Raw genomic sequence first — 19,451 nt, 5'->3', positions numbered from 1 at the left:
TGTATCCATGTAGCTACCTCACCCTGGATCCCGTGAGATTTAACTTTATACAACAACCTACCATGCAGTATCTTGTCAAAGGCCTTGCTAAAGTTCATGTTTCTGCCGTTTCTGCTGCTAATCTCGCAGTTTTAATTCTCTACTCTTCCACCTGAGTTTTCACTACAACCGCACTGCTCTCATCTACCTTCCAACTCCCTTCAAAAACCTCAATCAAATTTGTGAGACATGATTTTCCACTCACAAAGCCATGCTGACTGTCCCTAATCAGTCCTTGTGTCTCTAAATAGCGGTAGATCCTGTCTCTCAAAATACCTTCCAACTTACCCATTACAGATGTGAGGCTCACTGTCTTGTAGTTTCCAGGCTTTTCCCTGCAGTGCTTTTTAAACAAAGACACAACATTTGCCATCTTCAATCTTCAGGCACCTCACCTGTGACTATGGATGGTTCAAATATCACTGCTAGGGGACCTGCAATTTCCTCCCTAGCCTCCCACAATGTCCTGGGATACACTTCATTTGGACCCGGGGATTTATCTACCTTGATGCAATTTAAGATTTCAGCACCTCCTTCTCTGTAATATGTAATATGACATCATTATTTATTTCCTCAAGTTCCCTAACAGCCATGCTTTTCTCAATAGTAAGTACTGATGAGAAATATTCATTTAGGATTTCACCCGTCTCTTGTGAATCCAAACATAGATGACCTTGTTGATCCTTAGGAGGCCCAACTCTCTCCCTTGTCCATCTTTTGCCCTTTATGTATTTGTAGAAGCTCTTTGGATTCTCCTTTGCTTTAGCTCATGTCCCTTTTTTGCCCTCCTGATTTCTCTCTGAACTCTACTCCTACACCCTCTAAACTCTTCAAGAGATTCACTTGATCCCCGCTGCCTATGCATGTCATGTGCCTCTTTCTTCTTCTTGACCAGGGCCTCAATATCCTGAGTCATCCAGGGTTGCCTACTTCTGCCAGCCTTGCCCTTCACTGTAAGAGGAATGTGTTTTCCCTGAACCCTGGCTAACACACTTTTGAAAGCGTGCCATTTACCTGATGTCCCTTTGCCTTCCCACAGACTCCCCCAATTAACTTTTGAAAGTTCCTGCCTGATACCATCAAAATGGGTGCAAATTTAGAATTTTAACTTTTGGCCAGACCTATCATTCTGCATAGCTGCATTCCGGAGTTGAGCGGGTTGGCTTATGAGGAGAGACTAAGTAGACTGGGGCTATACTCATTGGAATTCAGAAGAATGACGGGATATCTTGTAGAACCATATAAGATTATAAAGAGAATAGATAAGATGGAAGCAGGGAAGTTGTTACCACTGGTAGGTGAACCTAGAACTAGAGGCAGTGGCCTCAAAATAAGGGGGAGCAGACTTAGGACTGAGTTGAAGAAGAACTTCTTCACACAAAGGGTTGGGAATCTGTGTAATTCTATGCCCGGGTGAAGCAGTTGAGGCTACCCTATTATATATTTTTAAGGCAAGGATAGATAAATTTTTGAACAGTCAAGGAATTAAGGGTTATGGTGAGCGAGCAGGTAAGTGGAGTTGAGTCCACAAAAAGATCAGCCGTGATCTTATTGAATGGCAGAGCAGGCTCGAGAGGCCAGACGGCCTACTCCTGTTCCCTGTTCGTATGTTCTTATGTTTTTCGGAGCGTGGGAGGAAACCGGAGCACCCGGAGGAAACCCATGCAGACATGGGGAAAATGTACAAACTCTTTTAGGTAGTACCTATAAAGAGTATAGAAATGCAGAGGGACCTGGGGGTGCAAGTGCATAAGTCTTTGAAGGTGGCAGTACAAGTGGAGAAGGTTGTGAAGAAAGCTTATGGTATGCTAGCCTTTATAGGAAGGGGTATAGAGTATAAGAGCTGGAGTCTAATGTTGCAGTTGTATAGAACGTTGGTTAGGCCGCATTTGGAGTACTGCGTCCAGTTCTGGTCGCCTTACTACCGGAAAGACATGGAGACCCTGGAGAGAGTGCAGAGGAGGTTTACCAGGATGCTGCCTGGTATGGAAGGACTGGGTAATGAGGAAAGCTTGAGCAAATTGGGGCTGTTTTCCCTTGAAAGACAGTGACTGAGGGGAGATCTAATAGAGGTATATAAGATTATGAAGGGTATAGATAGAGTAAACAGTGGTAAGCTTTTTCCTAGGTTGGAAAGGCACATTACGAGGGGCCACGGGCTTAGGGTGAGGGGGGCGAGGTATAATTCCGATGTTAGAGGGAGGTTTTTCACACAGAGGGTAGTGGGGGTAAGGAATGCTCTGCCAAGCAAGATGGTGGAGGCAGGCACGCCGGAGTTGTTTAAGAGTTACTTAGACAGGCACATGAGCGGATGGAGATGGAGGGATATAGGAGACTGTTTTAAATAAGGTTCAGGAGCCTTGGGACGTCCCTGGGAATGTATAAGGATGTGGATGATACTGATGTTTTTCTCTTTTAATCCACAGGTGCTTTGGTCCACCTTATTGTCCAACAAGGGGCATACATGCGATGGGTCGTACAAGGGCTGCTCTTGGTTGTTTCGAGAATAGCCTAGTACTTCACGTCGTTAGTGTATGCTTAAACTGGACCAAATGCTGGGCAACACGACAGCTCAGTGACTATCACTGTTTGCTGTGCAGATACATGGATTTGGGCCAGTGTCTGTGGGAGTTTGCACATTCTCCCCGTGCTTGCGTGGGTTTTCTCCGGGTGCTCCGGTTTCCTCCCACACCCCAAAGATGTGCTATTAGGCTGATTGGTGTAACAAATTGTCCCTAAATTAGCTTCTCTCAATGTGGAGTGCTGTAAGCGTAGACAAGGGTCATGGGTGGAGGGGGACTCATAATGTTAAAATGGTGGCGCGAGCTCATTGGGCCGAGGGGCCTGTTTCCCGGGTTGTTTTGTTCTTTGTTCTTTGTCCACACAGAAATGACCCAAGCTGGGAATCAAACCCGGGTCCCTGGCACTGTGAGGTAGCAGTGCTAACCACTGTGCCACCCCAAAGACATATCTAAACAGATTCCTGCAAGTGCTTTGAGTATCCGGGTGTTCACTCTTCCTGACTGTCCTCATCACCACTCTCAATGTTTTCCTTGATCTTTGTCATTTTGAGAAGATGTTCACTTTTCAGTTCTGGTTTCCGAAGTTCAAATTTCCTTTCCTCTCTCTCTTTCACTTTTTGTTCTGCCACAGCTATCCTTTTTCCGTTGACTGTAGCTCAAGCAGTTTTATTTATTTTTCTTATTGCAATTCCAACTGTTTCAGTTCTCTTGCTCTCTGTTCTACTGCAATTGTCTCTCTCTCTTTTGCTTCTCTGTTTTTCTTTTGCTTCTAATTCAATCTTTTTCTTTCATAACTGAATCTGAGCCATTTCTAATGATTCTTACTGTGTTTCTGGCAATGTTGAATACTGAGCTATTACTGCAATTATTTCTCTCTTCCATCACCCTTCAGGCAATGTCAACTGCAGTTTATTTGCCGATTCCAAAATTTTTGCTTTAACCACCTTTTGTAAACCACCCCGAGTGACTTCCACATCCAGGAAGCTTTTAGCCACTGAAAGAACCATTATTCCACAAGGTACATTTAAACTAACCAAATGCAAACCTGAAAAGAAAACACAAATACTCACCACTCTCTGTTTTTGAGTCCAATAATCTTAATCTGGACAAGGAATTATGCATTTTAATCCCACAAAAGCTCCCAATTTCTTAGGGACCTGATCAGAAACTTAAAGGTACATTATGAAGTTAGCCTAGACTCCAACTCTTTTATGATTTTGGCATTAGTGTGAGGATCAGGTGTTTCACTCCAGGAATGATTCAAGTGACCCACGAGGAAGTTTTTACTCAAACAAACTTTATTAAACAAAACAGTTAAAAGATAATGAAAATAGTGAAGATAACTTTTACCGATTGAAATACTTCAACATGATAAGGTACAATTCTTTACTGCTAACTGCCTCTATAGTTCCAATTTAAGTAATATCCCCACAAATGTAAATCACTGATCAGAATCAGTTAGCACAAACATTAAGGCTTACATGGATGTGAGATTTCTAGTCTTTTAACACCTTTGGACAGAGATCCTGAATGACACCTGTCTTCTGACGCCATCCGGCAGCCTTCATGGAAAGATCTATCTTCTAACAGCAGACTTTCAGAGAAAAAGACCTATTTTCTGGCAAGCCCTAGACTCCAATCATCAGAGAGGGAAAGAGAGAGATAGAGAGCTATTTCTCTCTGAAGGTCCCAAGTAGCAACTGTGCTTATTTTTCCTTTAGAGCCTAGCCTTGCCTAGTCACATTATTTTTCCTGTCAATTAACCTAATCAAAACTCACTCTGAAAAACACCAGGAGACATTACTAAAATAATAACACTGCATTAGCCCAGATTTAAACAAATGCTCAAGCACTTAGGATCAATTATGCTTCTGCAGTAGCAACACGTGGACTGTTGGTTATAGACAAAGTGGCACCACGTCAATCAACCTGCCTTCTAGATAGAACTCTGCACAGGAAACATAACACAAATACATTTGATAAAGGCAAAGTATCAATGCATAAACAAGACTGAGAATTAGAGGTCAAAAGTATTTTATGAAAAATTGGAGCAACGCATGATAAAATGTAAAATGGTGAGGAAATTGTTTCATCCTGGACTAATTATGCTCCAAACATGCTTTCCTGAACTCTATAATTTGCAATGATCTTTCTGTAAATATTCACTTTGAACGACAGAGTAGGAATTGCCTCAAGTACACAACAACATGAAAAACAATTCCTTTTTATTTAATATCTGAGCATTGTAAAACATCAAAAGAAGCTTCAAAGACACATGATAAAGAAAACTTAATTAATGCTGACGCTTTGATGCAGTACTGAAGGAATGCTGCATATCAGAGAGTCAGTACTGAGTGAGTGCTGTACTGTCAGAGCATTAGAAATGAGGGAGTGCTGCACTGTCAGAGGGTCCATACTGAAGGAGTGCCACACTGTCAGATGGTCAGTATTGAGGGAGTTCTGCACGTCAGAGAATTAGTACTGAGGAAGCATCGCCCTGTCAGAGGGTCAGTCCTCAGGGAGTGCTGCATGTCAGAGGGTCAGTACTGAGGAAATGCTGCAGTATCAGAGGGTCAATAATGAGGGAGTGCCGCATTGTCAGAGGATCAATACTGAGGGAGTGCCGCACTGTCAGAGGGTCAGTATTGAGGGAGTGCTGCACTGTCAGTGGATCAGTACTGAGGGAGTGCCGCACTGACAGAGGATCAGTGCTGAGGGAGTGCCGCACTGTCAGAGGGTCAGTACTGAGGGAATGCCGCACTGTCAGAGGATCAGTTCTGAGGGAGTGCCACACTGTCAGAGGGTCAGTACTGAGGGAGTGCCGCACTGTTGGAGGGTCAGTACTGAGGGAATGCTGCACTGTCAGAGGATCAGTACTGAGGTCGTTCTGCACTGTCAGAGGGTCACAGGGACCACCAATTCACAAGCATTTCTTTGGCTGTGAAGCATTTTGGGATGTCCTGAGGTGGTGAAAAAGGCTAGGAAAATGCAAATCTTTCTTTTTTATAAATCAGGTAACTGAATGTGTTCTAAGAGTAAATGCCCTTAAATTCAGTCAAAGAGGGATGTTCCCAAGGAGCCTCTTAATGAAGGCAAGAAGAGAGAGAGAGGTTCAGGATGTAAAGGTTTTTTTTGAGGAGGGGATTGATGAAAGTTGATCTGAAAGAGAGAGGGATGACACACAACAAGGGCTGACATGGAAACCAGGAGGGGAAGTTGTGCAGTCAACAGTTTACTGGGAAAAGGATCGAGGGAACAGGAGTTGGCTCTCATGGACAAGGTGTGTTTAGACAGTGAATGAGAGGAGAATGGAGACAATTGTGGAAATATGAGAGTTCAGGGCTAGGGCTGGGGTGGGGTGGGGTGGGAAGGGGGAAATTTGGCCCAATGGGCTCGTGAATGGGAGGGAATGGGATTGAATTTGTCCATTCTGTCCTGGTGGGTCACCGATCAATGCCGAAAGACATATCCAATCAGAATGGAGAGAAAGAGTTTTCCAGCAGTGAGGGACAACCCTAAAGAAAGAGAGATAAACTGAAATACAGGGAATCATCTCAGAGAGATCATTTCAAAGATATCAGATTATAACAAGAGTTTTAAAGCTGGTTCAGGAGACTGAAACCCTGTGGATTTCTGGAAAGTAAATTGGAGTTTTGAATGATTCTCAAGCTCTGTGTTCTCCCCACACTGCGGGTGTCTCTTTCTTACTCAGTTTATATATTCCCATAAGTAGCATCCTGAGAAAAGTCACAGTTTGCATAAAGATCATCTTCTAGATAAGCATTGAGGCTGTGGCTAGATTCCATTTCCAGAACTTTCCCATCTTTCTTCTGTAATAAAAACAAAAAAGAATCATAAAGATAATCAGAGTGATATGTGTTTAGTATAATTGATCCAAATTAATAATTCCACGCACACTAGACATTAATTATTGATGCTGAACGGTGTTTGATTGTTGACAGTGAATAGGGTTTGATTATTGATAATGAATGGAGTTTAATTATTGATACTGTGCGGGGTTTAATTATTGATACTGAACAGTGTTTGATTATTGATATTGAATGGAGTTTGATTATTGATAGTGAATGGGGTTTGCTTATTGATACTGAACAGGATTTGATGATTGATACTGAACAGGGTTTGATTATTGATACTGTACGGGGTTTGATGATTGATAAGAACATAAGAACGTAAGAAATAGGAGCAGGAGTAGGCCATCTAGCCCCTCGAGCCTGCCCCGCCATTCAATAAGATCATGTCTGACCTGTCGTGGCTCAGTTCCACATTCCCGCCCTCTCCCCATAACCCTTAATCCCCTTGCCTATCAAAAACCTATCAACCCGCATCTTAAAAATATTGAGCGAGGCAGCCTCCACCACTTCAACAGGCAGAGAATTCCAGAGATTCACCACCCTTTGAGTGAAGAAGTTCCTCCTCAACTCCGTTCTAAACTGCCCCCCCTTTATCTTGAGGCTGTGCCCTCTAGTCCTACTGTCCTTTCTGAGCGGGAAGAGCCTCTCCACCTCTATCCTATCCATCCCATTCAACATCTTATATGTCTCAATGAGATCTCCCCTGATTCTTCTAAAGTCTAACAAGTACAAGCCTAGTTTATTCAGCCTCTCCTCATAGTTCAACCCCCTCAACTCCGGCATCAGCCTAGTAAACCTCCTCTGCACTCCCTCCAAGGCCAAAATATTCTTGCATAAGTGCGGCGACCAAAACTGCACACAGTACTCCAGCTGCGGCCTCACCAGTGCCCTATACAGCTGCAGCAAGACCTCCCTACTTTTATATTCAATCCCCCTCACTATGAAGGCCAGCATCCCATTTGCCTTCCTGACCACCTGCTGCACCTGCAGGCTGGGTTTTTGCGACTCATGCACAAGGACCCCGAGGTCCCTCTGCACTGTCGCATGCTGCAGTTTTTCGCCACATAAGTAATAGTCCTTCCTACCATTATTCCTACCAAAGTGGACAACCTCACATTTGCCAACATTAAATTCCATTTGCCAGTTCCTGGCCCATTCGCCCAGCCTATCTAGATCCTTCTGCAGACTCTCCACACCCTCCGCACAATTTGCCATTCCACCAATCTTGGTGTCATCAGCAAATTTCGACACCATACACTCGGTTCCCTCCACCAGATCATCTATATAGATGGTAAATAGCTGAGGCCCCAGCACCGACCCCTGGGGCACTCCACTAGTCACCAACCACCAATCCGAATAGCACCCATTGACCCCCACTCTCTGCCTCCTATTTGACAGCCAATCCTCTATCCACGCTAACACCCTACCCCCAACGCCATGCCCCCTGACCTTCTGTAATAACCTCTTGTGAGGCACCTCGTCAAACGCCTTCTGAAAATCAAGAAACACCACATCCACCGGCTCTCCTCTATCCACCGCCCTAGACACATCCTCATAGAACTCCAATAAATTCGTCAGACATGACTTCCCCTTAACGAAACCGTGCTGCGTCTGCTCTACCAAACAATTCTCCTCAAGATGCCTCGCTATTTTCTCCTTGATCACGGATTCTAACATTTTTCCTACAACAGACGTTAAACTAACCGGCCTATAATTCCCTGCCTTTTGCCTGCCTTCTTAAACAACGGCGTAACATTAGCCGTTTTCCAATCTTCCGGCACTTCCCTGGAATCCAGCGATGTTTGGAAAATAATCACCAAGGCATCCACTATCACCTCCGCCATTTCTTTCAGAACCCTTGGATGCATTCCATCCGGTCCTGGGGACTTGTCCACAATCAGTCCCTCCAGTCTGTCGAGCACCGCCTCTCTAGTAACAATAATGTCACTCAGGCCCCCCACTCCTACCATCTTTCCATCGCTAACACCCAGCAAACTATTCATGTCCTCCTCCGTGAAGACTGAAACAAAAAAGTTATTCAAGGCCTCAGCCATTTCCCCATCCCCTACCACTAAGTCCCCCCTCTCATCCTCTAAGGGTCCAACGTTCACCCTAGCCAGCCTCTTCCTTTTTATGTATTTATAAAAACTCTTGCTATCCTTTTTTATATTAAGCGCTAGCCCAGCTTCATAGTTTATCCGACCCTTCTTTATCAACTTCTTTGTCATTCTTTGTTGACATTTAAACCTCTCCCAATCCTCTTCTCGCTCACTACCCTTAGCTACTCTAAACGCATCCGCTTTTAATTTAACACTTTCCTTCACCTCCTTCGTTATCCACGGCTGATTATCTCTCCTCCTACGATCCTTTTTAACCATTGGAATAAATTTCTGCTGAGCACCAAGAAAGATCTCCTTAAAGATCCTCCACTGTTCCTCAGCAGACCTACCTTCCAACGCGCACCCCCAATCAACATTCGCCAATTCCTCTCTCATCCTACCGTACTCCCCTCTGTTCAAACAAAGGACACATGTCCGGGAACCCACTTTCTCCTCCTCCATCTGCATCAGAAACTCCACCATACAATGATCACTCTTCCCAAGAGGATCCTTCACCACAAGGTCCCTAATTCTACCCGCCTCATTACATAACACCAGATCCAAGATAGCTTGCTCCCTCGTCGGTTCCAACACACACTGTTCGAGGAAACTATCCCGGCAGCATTCCAAGAACTCCTCCTCAAGCCCACCGCGTCCAACATGGGTCGACCAATCAATATGTAGATTGAAATCCCCCATAATTATCGCCGTCCCATTCCTGCACGCCACATTTATTTGCGCATTAACAGCCCGCCCCACCTCCAGATCATTATTTGGGGGCCTATAGACGACACCCAGCAGCATCTTCCTCCCTTTGCTGTTCCTAATCTCCACCCACAACGATTCCACTTTCTGCTCTTTGGTTCCTATATCATCCCTTACTACCACCCTGATGCTATCCTTAATCAGCAGAGCTACGCTCCCCCCTTTTTCCTCCTGCCTATTCTTCCTAAACACTTGATACCCCTGGACATTCAGCTCCCAGTCCCTGTCACCTTGCAGCCACGTCTCTGTAATGGCCACCAGATCATATCCATTAGTGCTGATCTACGCCACCAGCTCATCCACTTTATTCCGAATGCTTTGTGCATTCAGATAAAGTGCCTTCATCCCAGCCTTCACCTGTACCCTATTTGCCAGAATGCCACCAACCATACTCACGCCCCCTACTCCTTTTATTATTGGGACATCCTTGGCCTCCTCCCTTACCTGCACCCTCTCCTTTACTTTAGACCCTGTAATGTCACCTACCCTCGCACCCTCCCCCCCCCAATTAGTTTAAAGCCCTAACTACAGTCCTATTTACACGATTAGCCAGGAGTCTGGTCCCAGCACAGTTCGGACCAACCCCATCCCACCTGAACAGGTCCCACCTACTCCAATACTGATGCCAATGCCCCATAAATTCAAACCCATTCCTCCCACACCAATCCTTAATCTTATCAACCCTACGCACGTCTGCACTCGGTTCAGGCAGTAGTCCGGAGATAACCACCTTGTCGGTTCTACTTTTTAATTCCATTCCCAGCTTTTCATACTCCCTCCCCAGATCCTCAGTTCGCATTTTGCCTACGTCGTTGGCACCCACATGTACTACAATGACCGGACTCTCACCCTCCCACTCCAGGTTCCTCTGCAGCCCAGATGTGACATCCCCGAGCACCAGGCAGACAACACACCCTTCTGTGCACTTTGTCATTGTGACAATCTAGACAGTATCTAGAGTTAGCCCCTAGACTGGCTAACTCTAAGGGTCAGGAACAGGAGGGGGCTGCTGAGAGGAGGAAGGCGGGTGGGGTCCGGAGGAAGGAGGGTGGGGACCGGAGGAAGGAGGGTGGGGGTCGGACGCCTCAGCCTCTCAATCTGCGTAACAGGTTTGAGGTTCTTGCTTCCAGTGTGGGCGAGAACGAGGGCTGTGAGCTTGGTGTGCAAACTGCACACGGTACAGTGATGCAGACACAGGACATAGGCAAAGAGAAGGTGAAAAGGAACGTAGTAGTAATTGGGGATAGTGGGGTTAAGGGTATTGACACTGTCCATTCAGTCTAGATACTGAACGGGGTTTGTTTATTGAGACTGAATGTGGTTTGGTTATTGATACTGAGTGGGGTTTGATCATTGATACTGATCAGGGATTGATTTGTGATGTTAGTGTACTTTTAAGAGGTTTTTTTAATTCATGGTCACAGCTTTAGATGATGTCATTACTGGAAGAAAAATAAACCATGTGCAGGTCAGATGTTAGGAGTTTTTTCAACTTTTAGTTTGAGTTCTGGGTTGCAGCATTAGAATTATAGGTGAACGAAGTCTCTCTGTTGTTATTGTGAAGATTTTACCAGTTAGCTGAAAGCACAGCTTATTGTCATCGTGGAGTAAAGAATCTGTGTTTTTGTGTTTTGGGGAGCTGATCTAAGTGCAAACTGCTCTGAGTTTTCAAGATCATTTGAAATTAGCATTCAACCTATGGAACTGAATTCCAGTATCATGTGAGCCTGAGCTTGTGCAGTGATAAATCAGTGATAAGGGGTTTTGATTGGAACATCTGATATATATATTATGGATTATACATTGGTGTGATTGTTTTGATTTTGTTTGTAATTGATTAAAGTTCTTGTTCATTTTCTTACCATACTTGGAAACTATATTCTTAAATAAATTTTGTTTGATAAATGCTCCCTCGTGGGTCTTTGACAGTGCTGCACTGTCAGAGGGTCAGTACTACAGGAATGCTGCACCGTCAGAGGGTCAGTAGTACAGGAGTGCTGCACCGTCAGAGGGTCAGTACTGAGGCAGTGTTGCATTATCAGAGGGTCAGTACTGAGGGAGTGCCACACTGTAAGAGTGTCAGTACTGAGGCAGTGCTGCACTGTCAGAGGGTCCATACTGAGAGAGTGCCGCACTGTCAGAGGGTTAGTGCTGAGGGAGTGAAGCACTGTCAAAGGGTCAGTACTGAGGGAGTGTTGCACTGTCAGAGGATCAGTACTGAGGGAATGCCGCACTGTTAGAGGGTCAGTACTGAAGGGAGTGCTGCTCGGTCAGAGGGTCAGTACTGAGGGAGTGGTGCACTGTAGAAGATCAATACTGAGTGAGTGCTGCACTGTCAGAGGGTCAGTACTGAGGGAGTGCCGCACTGTCAGAGGGTCAGTACTGAGGGAGTGCCGCACTGTCAGAGGGTCAGTACTGAGGGAGTGCTTCACTGTCAGAGGGTCAGTGCTGAGGGAGTGCCGCACTGTCAGAGAGTCAGTACTGAGGGAGTGCCGCACTGTCAGAGGGTCAGTACTGAGGGAGTGCCACACTGTCAGAGGGTCAGTACTGAGGGAGTGCTTCACTGTCAGAGGGTCAGTGCTGAGGGAGTGCCGCACTGTCAGAGAGTCAGTACTGAGGGAGTGCCGCACTGTCAGAGGGTCAGTACTGAGGGAGTGCCACACTGTCAGAGGGTCAGTACTGAGGGAGTGCTGCACTGAAGTGGAACAAATCACGGTCATCCTAGCCAAGTTCAATGCAAAAAGCTTATGGTTCATGAAACATTTTGACATTTCTGCCCTGTCCCATAACATATTATTAAGACTAAATGGGATTGGTTTTGATTATTTATTCTGTTAAGAAGTGATTCCTAACATCATCCTGAACAACTCAATGTTAATTTTAAACTTCAGCTATTTTCAGCTGGACTGCCCGCTCTACAGGAAATGATTTCTATCTATTTTCATATTTTTTGAGGAAGTGAATTCCAGTCAATATATTACTCACCGAGGAGTTGTCCAGCTGTTTGCCTGAGGAAGCATCACTGACACCCTTTTCTTGGACTGAATGACCTCTTCCTGTGCTGCTTCCTCTGTATCTTTAATTAGAAAGAATGTATATTTATATGTCATTGTGAGTGAAACTAGCATAGAGGAACAAGTGAGGAAATATCATCCCGCTGAACAGAAAGCTTTTACTTTTTTTAAATGGATAAACTGTTAACCTTTCGTGTCCTGATGTGGTGTGGCGATTCCAGTGCAAAACTGGGCAGTCGTTGGTGGAGTTTCTGTTCAGTCTCAATCAGAGGCTGAAGTGGATCTTCTGAAGGAGCAGATGTTGCTCAGAACTCTTTGAAAATGTCAGGGATTGGAGATCGTGCAAGAAGGACTGGAAGAAAGCGAATGAGGAGGGGAGGTGGGGGTGGGAGAAGGAGAGAATGAATGAGACAGAAAAAGAGAAAGGGAAAGAATGAGGCAAGAGGGAGAGTGTGAAATTCTAATACCAGGATTGCCACCATAATAAATCATGTCAGAAATCTGTGTTCTCACTTGGCAAAGTGTAGCTTGGTCCTCTGGACAGAATTGTGTTAGTAGTGTGACTGCATGTACAAGTTGTAGTACTTTATGATTATAGGTATCTTTTCTGGTTTGGTTAAGAAGCTGGGTGTTGGGATAAGTGGGACATTCTCATTGGCAACCTTTGACTGTTGTAGTGGCACATTGATCAGCACTGGGGCCTCAGCTATTTAAAGTCTATAATAGTGACTTAGATGAAGAGTCAGAGAGCAATGTATGTAGGTTTGCTGATATACAAAGCTAGGTGGGAATGTGGGGTTGGTGTTTATGGTCTTGCTCATCCTGAAACCATAATATCCCACCCAAGTCAATGGATCTTTCCATTGTCCAACCCTGGCCTGCTCCAATTCTTGTGGCAGGCAGGGCGGTAAAATTCCATCCATAAGCTCTGGGGAGGATACAGAGAGGCCGCAAGCAACATCAAAGCAGCTTAGTTCCTCTTTTGCATAAATAACAATGGGAGGCAATTCAGATGCATTGAATCGTGAAGGGAAAGATAAATGCTGCAAGCTGTGCAAAAACAAATAGGCTATCAATTGAAGGCTTGTTAGCCTACACTGTGAAATTGGATGAAAACATAAGAACATAAGAAATAGGAGCAGGAGTAGGCCATCTGGCCCTTCGAGCCTGCCCCGCCATTCAATAAGATCATGGCTGATCTGTCGTGGCTCAGTTCCACTTTCCGGCCCTCTCCCCATAACCCGTAATCCCCTCTCTTATCAAAAACCCGCTTCTTGAAAATATTTAGCGAGGCAGCCTCCACCACTTCAATGGGTAGAGAATTCCAGAGATTCACCACCCTTTGAGTGAAGAAGTTCCTCCTCAACTCCGTTCTAAAACGCCCCCCCTTTATCTTGAGGCTGTGCCCCCTAGTCCTACTGTCTTTTTTGAGCGGGAAGAGTCTCTCCACCTCTATCCTATCCATCCCATTCATCATCTTATACGTCTCAATGAGATCTCCCCTCATTCTTCTAAACTCCAACGAGTACAAGCCTAGTTTATTCAGCCTCTCCTCATAGCTCAACCCCCTCAACTCCGGTATCAGCCTAGTAAACCTCCTCTGCACTCCCTCCAAGGCCAAAATATCTTTGCGCAGGTGCGGCGCCCAAAACTGCACACAGTACTCCAGCTGCGGCCTCACCAATACCCTGTACAGCTGCAGCAAGACCTCCCTACTTTTATATTCAATCCCCTTCGCTATGAAGGCCAGCATCCCATTCGCCTTCCTGACCACCTGCTGCACCTGCAAGCTGGGTTTTTGCGACTCATGCACAAGGACCCCGAGGTCCCTCTGCACCAAAGGATTTCCAAGGTTTGTAATTTCTAGGAGGGCTCAGACTCTGGGAATATATGCATATTACAAAAATAAGACAGAGTGAGCAGCAGTCGAAAAAAGAATTTCCACATAGTGAGAGTGAGTGACTTCTCCTGTCAGTGAGAGGAGTTGAACAGGGTTTTCTCACACCTGCAGAATGGAATGCTACTGTGATTTGGAACATGGAGATTAAAGTGACCAGGCCACTTCAGAAATTTCACAGTCCACGAGTGGATGGAAGACTTTGATCAGAGAGATGCCTGAAATCACCCTACCAGGAGCAATGTTCAGGTTTCCCAGGGTTAGATGGGCAGTCTAGCTGAAAGACCCTAACCCTGAGGGAGAGTGCTGAGGTCAACCTCTTGCCCACAGCCCAAGACCATACACAACCATTAGGACTCTTTGGGGACCTCCCCCTGCAGCTTGGCAATAGCAGAGGGGCACATGGACACTGCACTTACTTCCTTGACCCCCCACCCTCAGAGTACAAGACAGCCAGTCAGGAAGTCACTGCCAGGGTGCCAGGAGCTAGTGAAAGGTTGACACCTGAGAGGGGCCAGGAGGGGAATCATGATGGGGGATCATTAGGGGAGTCATAAGAGAGATCCATCTGGCGATGTATCTTTTGTGGGGGTGGCCTTTTAGGCCTTTGGTCCAGTGTGGGGGGAGGTGTGCGGTGTTCATGTCACCCTCTTGCCTGCATGTTGGGGAGGGGTTGACTCACTCTTTCTGCGGTGGGAAGCAGATGCTGTCTGTCTTGAGGGGTTGGTGGTCAGCAATGGGGGGGTGGGGGACAGGTGGTCATCATTTCCAATGTGGGAGGTGTGATGTTAGTGTGCCTTGAAGAAAGGTTTTTTTTAATCATGATCCCTGCAGCTCTCACAGCTTCAGTGTTTTTCACTGTGGCACCAGGTAATCTCTAGGAGTCCTTCTATTGCTACTTAAATGGAGGTTGTTGATTTTTACTATTGGATCTTTTGTCATTCTGCATTGTTAAGAAGAAGACTGGTTGGCAGGTCAGGTGACAAGAATGCTTCTGTTTTCAGTTTTGAGCTGCTGTTTAATTTACTTGTAGAAGGGGCAGCAAGCTGGAAAGAAGTGCCCCTCTCTCTCTCTCTCTCTCTCTCTCTCTCCCCCCCCGGCTTTGGAAATTCTGCTGGTTAGCTAAAAGCAAGGCTTATTGTCTTCCTGGAGGAAAGAATCTGATTGGCCAGAGTCTCTGTCTGGTGTCCTGGGAAGCTGTTTTGACTTCATACTGTTAGTATGTGGCTACAGCCAGCAATTAGGAAGGCAATTGGCATATTGGCATTTATTGCGAGAGGATTAGAGTACAGAAATAAAGTCTTGCTACAATTGTACAGAATTTTGGTAAGACCACATCTGTCTGAAGCCCTGCACAGACTTGGTCTCCACATTTAAAAAAAGGATATACTTATATTGGAGGCAATGCACTGAAGTCTCACCAGGTTGGACCCTGAGATGTGGGTGTTGCCCTAAGATGAGAGACTGAGTGAACTGGGTTCATATTCTCTGGAATTTAGAAGAATGAAGGCAATGTCATTGAAATGTGCAAGATTCTGAAGGGGCTTGATAGGGTGGATACTAAGTGATTTCTCCTAATCTAAATAACCAGGCTGGTGGGAATGGGGAGGCACAGTCTCAGGGTAAAGGATCAATCATCGATAACTGAGCTGTGGAGACATTACTTTAATCACAGGGTTGTGGATCTCTGGAGTTTACCCAGAGGGCTGAATGTTCTGTCATTGAATACATGTAACAACAATTTTCTGATCTCTCAGGGCATCAAGGCCCGTGGAGATGGTCAGAAAGTGGAGTGCGGCCATTGAATGGCGCAGCTGGCTTAACAGGGCCACTTGACTGAATCCTCCTGTTTCTTGTGTTCTGGCTCTTACGCTCTGAAAGGTTGGCCCGTCCCCTAAGTCACATTATTTGGGGTGGGGTTTGGAATCTGCTCAGAAATTTGATTTTGATTTGATTTGATTTATTATTGTCACATGTATTAGTATACAGTGAAACAAAAATATTGTTTCTTGTACGCTATATAGACAGAGTATACTGTTCATAGAGAAGGAAAGGAGAGAGTGCAGAATGTAATGTTACAGTCATAGCTAGGGTGTGGAGAAAGATTAACTTAATGCAAGATAAGTCCATTCGAAAGTCTGACGGCAGCAGGGAAGAAGCTGTTGTGGAGTCAGTTGGTACGTGATCTCAGACTTTTGTACCTTTTTCTCGACGGAAGAATGTGGAAGAGAGAATGCATGGGGTGCGTGGGGTCCTTAATTATGCTGGCTGCTTTTCCAAGGCAGCCGGAAGTCAATGGATGGGAGGCTGGTTTGCGTAATGGATTGGGCTACATTCACGACCTTTTGTAGTTTCTTGCGGTCTTGGGCAGAGCAAAAGCCATACCAAGCTGTGATACAACCAGAAAGAATGCTTTCTATGTTGCGTCTGTAAAAGTTGGTGAGAGTTGTAGTAGATACGCCAAATTTCCTCAGTCTCCGGAGAAAATACAGGCATTGGTGGGTTTTCTCGACTATCGTGTTGGCATGGGGGAACCAGAACAGGTTGTTGGTGATGTGGATAACAAAATAGACATGGCTTTTGACCCTTTCTACTTCGTCCCCGTTGATGTAGATAGGGGCATGTTCTCCACTATGCTTCCTGAAGTCGATGACAATCTCCTTTGTTTTGTTGATATTGAGGGAGAGATTATTATCGCCACACAAGTTCACCAGATTCTCTATCTCATTCCTCTCTATCTCATCATTGTTTGACATCCGACCCACTTGAAAATCGAGTTTGAGGGGAATTTGGTCACACGGTCATAGGTGTATAAGGAATATAGTAGGGGGCTGAGAATACATCCTTGTGGGGCACCGGTGTTGAGGATGATTGTGGTGGAGGTGTTGTTGCCGGTCCTTATTGACAGTAGTCTGTGGGTTAGGAAGTTCAGGATCCAGTCACAGAGGAAGGAGCCAAGGCCCAAGCCACAGAGTTTGGAGATGAGTTTTGTAGGCGTAATGGTGTTGAAGGCTGAGTTGTAGTCAATAAATAGGAGTCTGACATAGGTGTCTTTGTTATCTAGTGTTCCAGAGTTGAGTGCAGAGCCAGGGAGATGACGTCTGCTGTGGACCTGTTGCTACGCTAGGTGAACTGAAAGGAATAAAGACTTGCATTTGTGTAGTACCTTTCACAACCTCAATCCAAAAGCACTGTACAATCCAGGAGTGCTGCACTTTTGGACCAGACACTAAACTGACACCCAGTCTGCGCTCTCTGGTAGACGTGAAGACCCCCTGGACACTCGGGGGAAGAACAAGGGCAATTCTCCAGACTGTCCCAGAACCAATCTATATCCTTCAGAATACCAACCTGGCAAAGGACAGATTATCTGTTGGCTGTTTGTGGAAGCTTGTGTGTTCAGCCAGGCTGCCCTATTTCTAATGTGACAATACTTTCAGAGTATTTAGTTCACTCTAAATTGTGTATCGAGGTGGGGGGGGTGGGTGCTGGTCACAAACTGTGAAAGGTGCCATAGAATTGCAAGATTTCTTTAGGGAGAGAGGTGTGAGGTAAGAGATGACTGAGATAACAATAAGAAATTAGATCCTCGCACTTACTTTCTTACACACTTGAAGATGATGAATGCAATCAGTTCAACACACAAAGCGATTCCAGCTCCAAGCAATCCTACTTTCCACTGATTGGAGGCTGCATCTGTAACAGTCAAAGAACAACGGTGGTTCGGTGTTTTAAAATGGGCTGGGGGGTCGGGGGGTTGTCACTGAATAAGCACTATTGGTCAGTACTGAGGAAATGCTGCTTTGTCAGAAGGTCAGTTTCAAGGGAATGCTGCACTGTTGCAGCGTCAGCACCAAGGGAATGCTGCATTATTGTTGGGTCAGTCTGAGGGAGTGCTGTACTGTTGCAGGGTCAGTATTGAGGAAGTGTTGCACAGTCGCAAGGTCAGTACTGAGTGAGCACCGCGCTGTTGCACATCAGTATTGAGGGAGTGCTGCATTGTCGCAGGGTCGAGACTGAGTGAGCACTGCACTGTCGTGGGGTCAGTATTGAGGAAGTGCCGCACTGTTAGAGAGTCAATACCAAGGGAATGCCACACTGTCAGAGGGTCAACACTGAGGTAGTGGTGCACTGTCAGATGGTCAGTACTGAGGGAGTGCCGCACTGTCAGAGGATCAGTACTGAGGTAGTGGTGCACTGTCAGATGGTCAGTACTGAGGGAGTGCCGCACTGTCAGAGGATCAGTACTGGAGGAGTACCGCACTGTCAGAGGATCAGTACTGGAGGAGTGCCACAATGTCAGAGGGCCAGTACTGAGGGAGTGCCGTCTGTCAGACGGTCAGTACTGAGGGAGTGCTGCACTGTCAGAGGGTCAGTACTGAGGATGTGCCACACTGCTAGGGGGTCAGTGTTGAGGGAGTGCTGCACTGTCAGAGGGTCAGTACTGAGGGAGTGCCGCACTGTCAGAGGATCAGTACTGGAGGAGTACCGCACTGTCAGAGGATCAGTACTGGAGGAGTGCCACAATGTCAGAGGGCCAGTACTGAGGGAGTGCCGTCTGTCAGACGGTCAGTACTGAGGGAGTGCTGCACTGTCAGAGGGTCAGTATTGAGGGAGTGCCACACTGTCACAGGGTCAGTACTGAGGGAGTACCGCATTGTCAGAGGATCAATACTGAGGGAGTGCTGCACTGTCAGAGGGTCAGTACTGAGGATGTGCCACACTGTCAGAGGGTCAGTACTGAGGGAGTGCCACACTGTTAGAGGGTCAGTGCTGAGGGAGTGCCGCACTGTCAGAGGGTCAGTACTGAGGAAATGCTGCACTGTCACAGGGTCAGTGCTGAGGGAGTGCCACACTGTCAGAGGGTCAGTACTGAGGAAATGCTGCACTGTCACAGGGTCAGTGCTGAGGGAGTGCCACACTGTCAGAGGGTCAGTACTGAGGAAATGCTGCACTGTCACAGGGTCAGTGCTGAGGGAGTGCCACACTGTCAGAGGGTCAGTACTGAGGAAATGCTGCACTGTCACAGGGTCAGTGCTGAGGGAGTGCCACACTGTCAGAGGGTCAGTACTGAGGGAATGCTGCACTGTCAGAGGGTCAGTACTGACGAGTGCTGCACTGTCAGAGGGTCAGTAGTGAGGGAGTGCCACACTGTCAGAGGGTCAGTACTGAGGGAATGCTGCACTGTCAGAGGGTCAAGTACTGACGAGTGCTGCACTGTCAGAGGGTCAGTACTGAGGGAG

General features: G+C 46.2%; 1 protein-coding gene across 1 annotated transcript in view; it reads right to left on the bottom strand.

Annotated features, from left to right (window-relative positions):
* LOC145353716 (myeloid cell surface antigen CD33-like) overlaps positions 1-19,451 on the bottom strand; it is a 37,734-nt gene that overhangs the window by 1,210 nt on the left and 17,073 nt on the right. Inside the window, exon 5 of the mRNA XM_080204484.1 lies at positions 17,808-17,904. Within this exon, the coding sequence (XP_080060610.1) occupies positions 17,808-17,904 (97 nt within the window). The remainder of the gene's footprint in view (positions 1-17,807; positions 17,905-19,451) is intronic.

The sequence above is a fragment of the Carcharhinus amblyrhynchos genome, chromosome 16 (genome assembly GCF_965287045.1).
Source record: "Carcharhinus amblyrhynchos chromosome 16, sCarAmb.v2.hapA, whole genome shotgun sequence".
NCBI classification, from domain to species: domain Eukaryota; kingdom Metazoa; phylum Chordata; class Chondrichthyes; order Carcharhiniformes; family Carcharhinidae; genus Carcharhinus; species Carcharhinus amblyrhynchos.
This window is presented reverse-complemented; position numbering and strand designations above follow the sequence as displayed.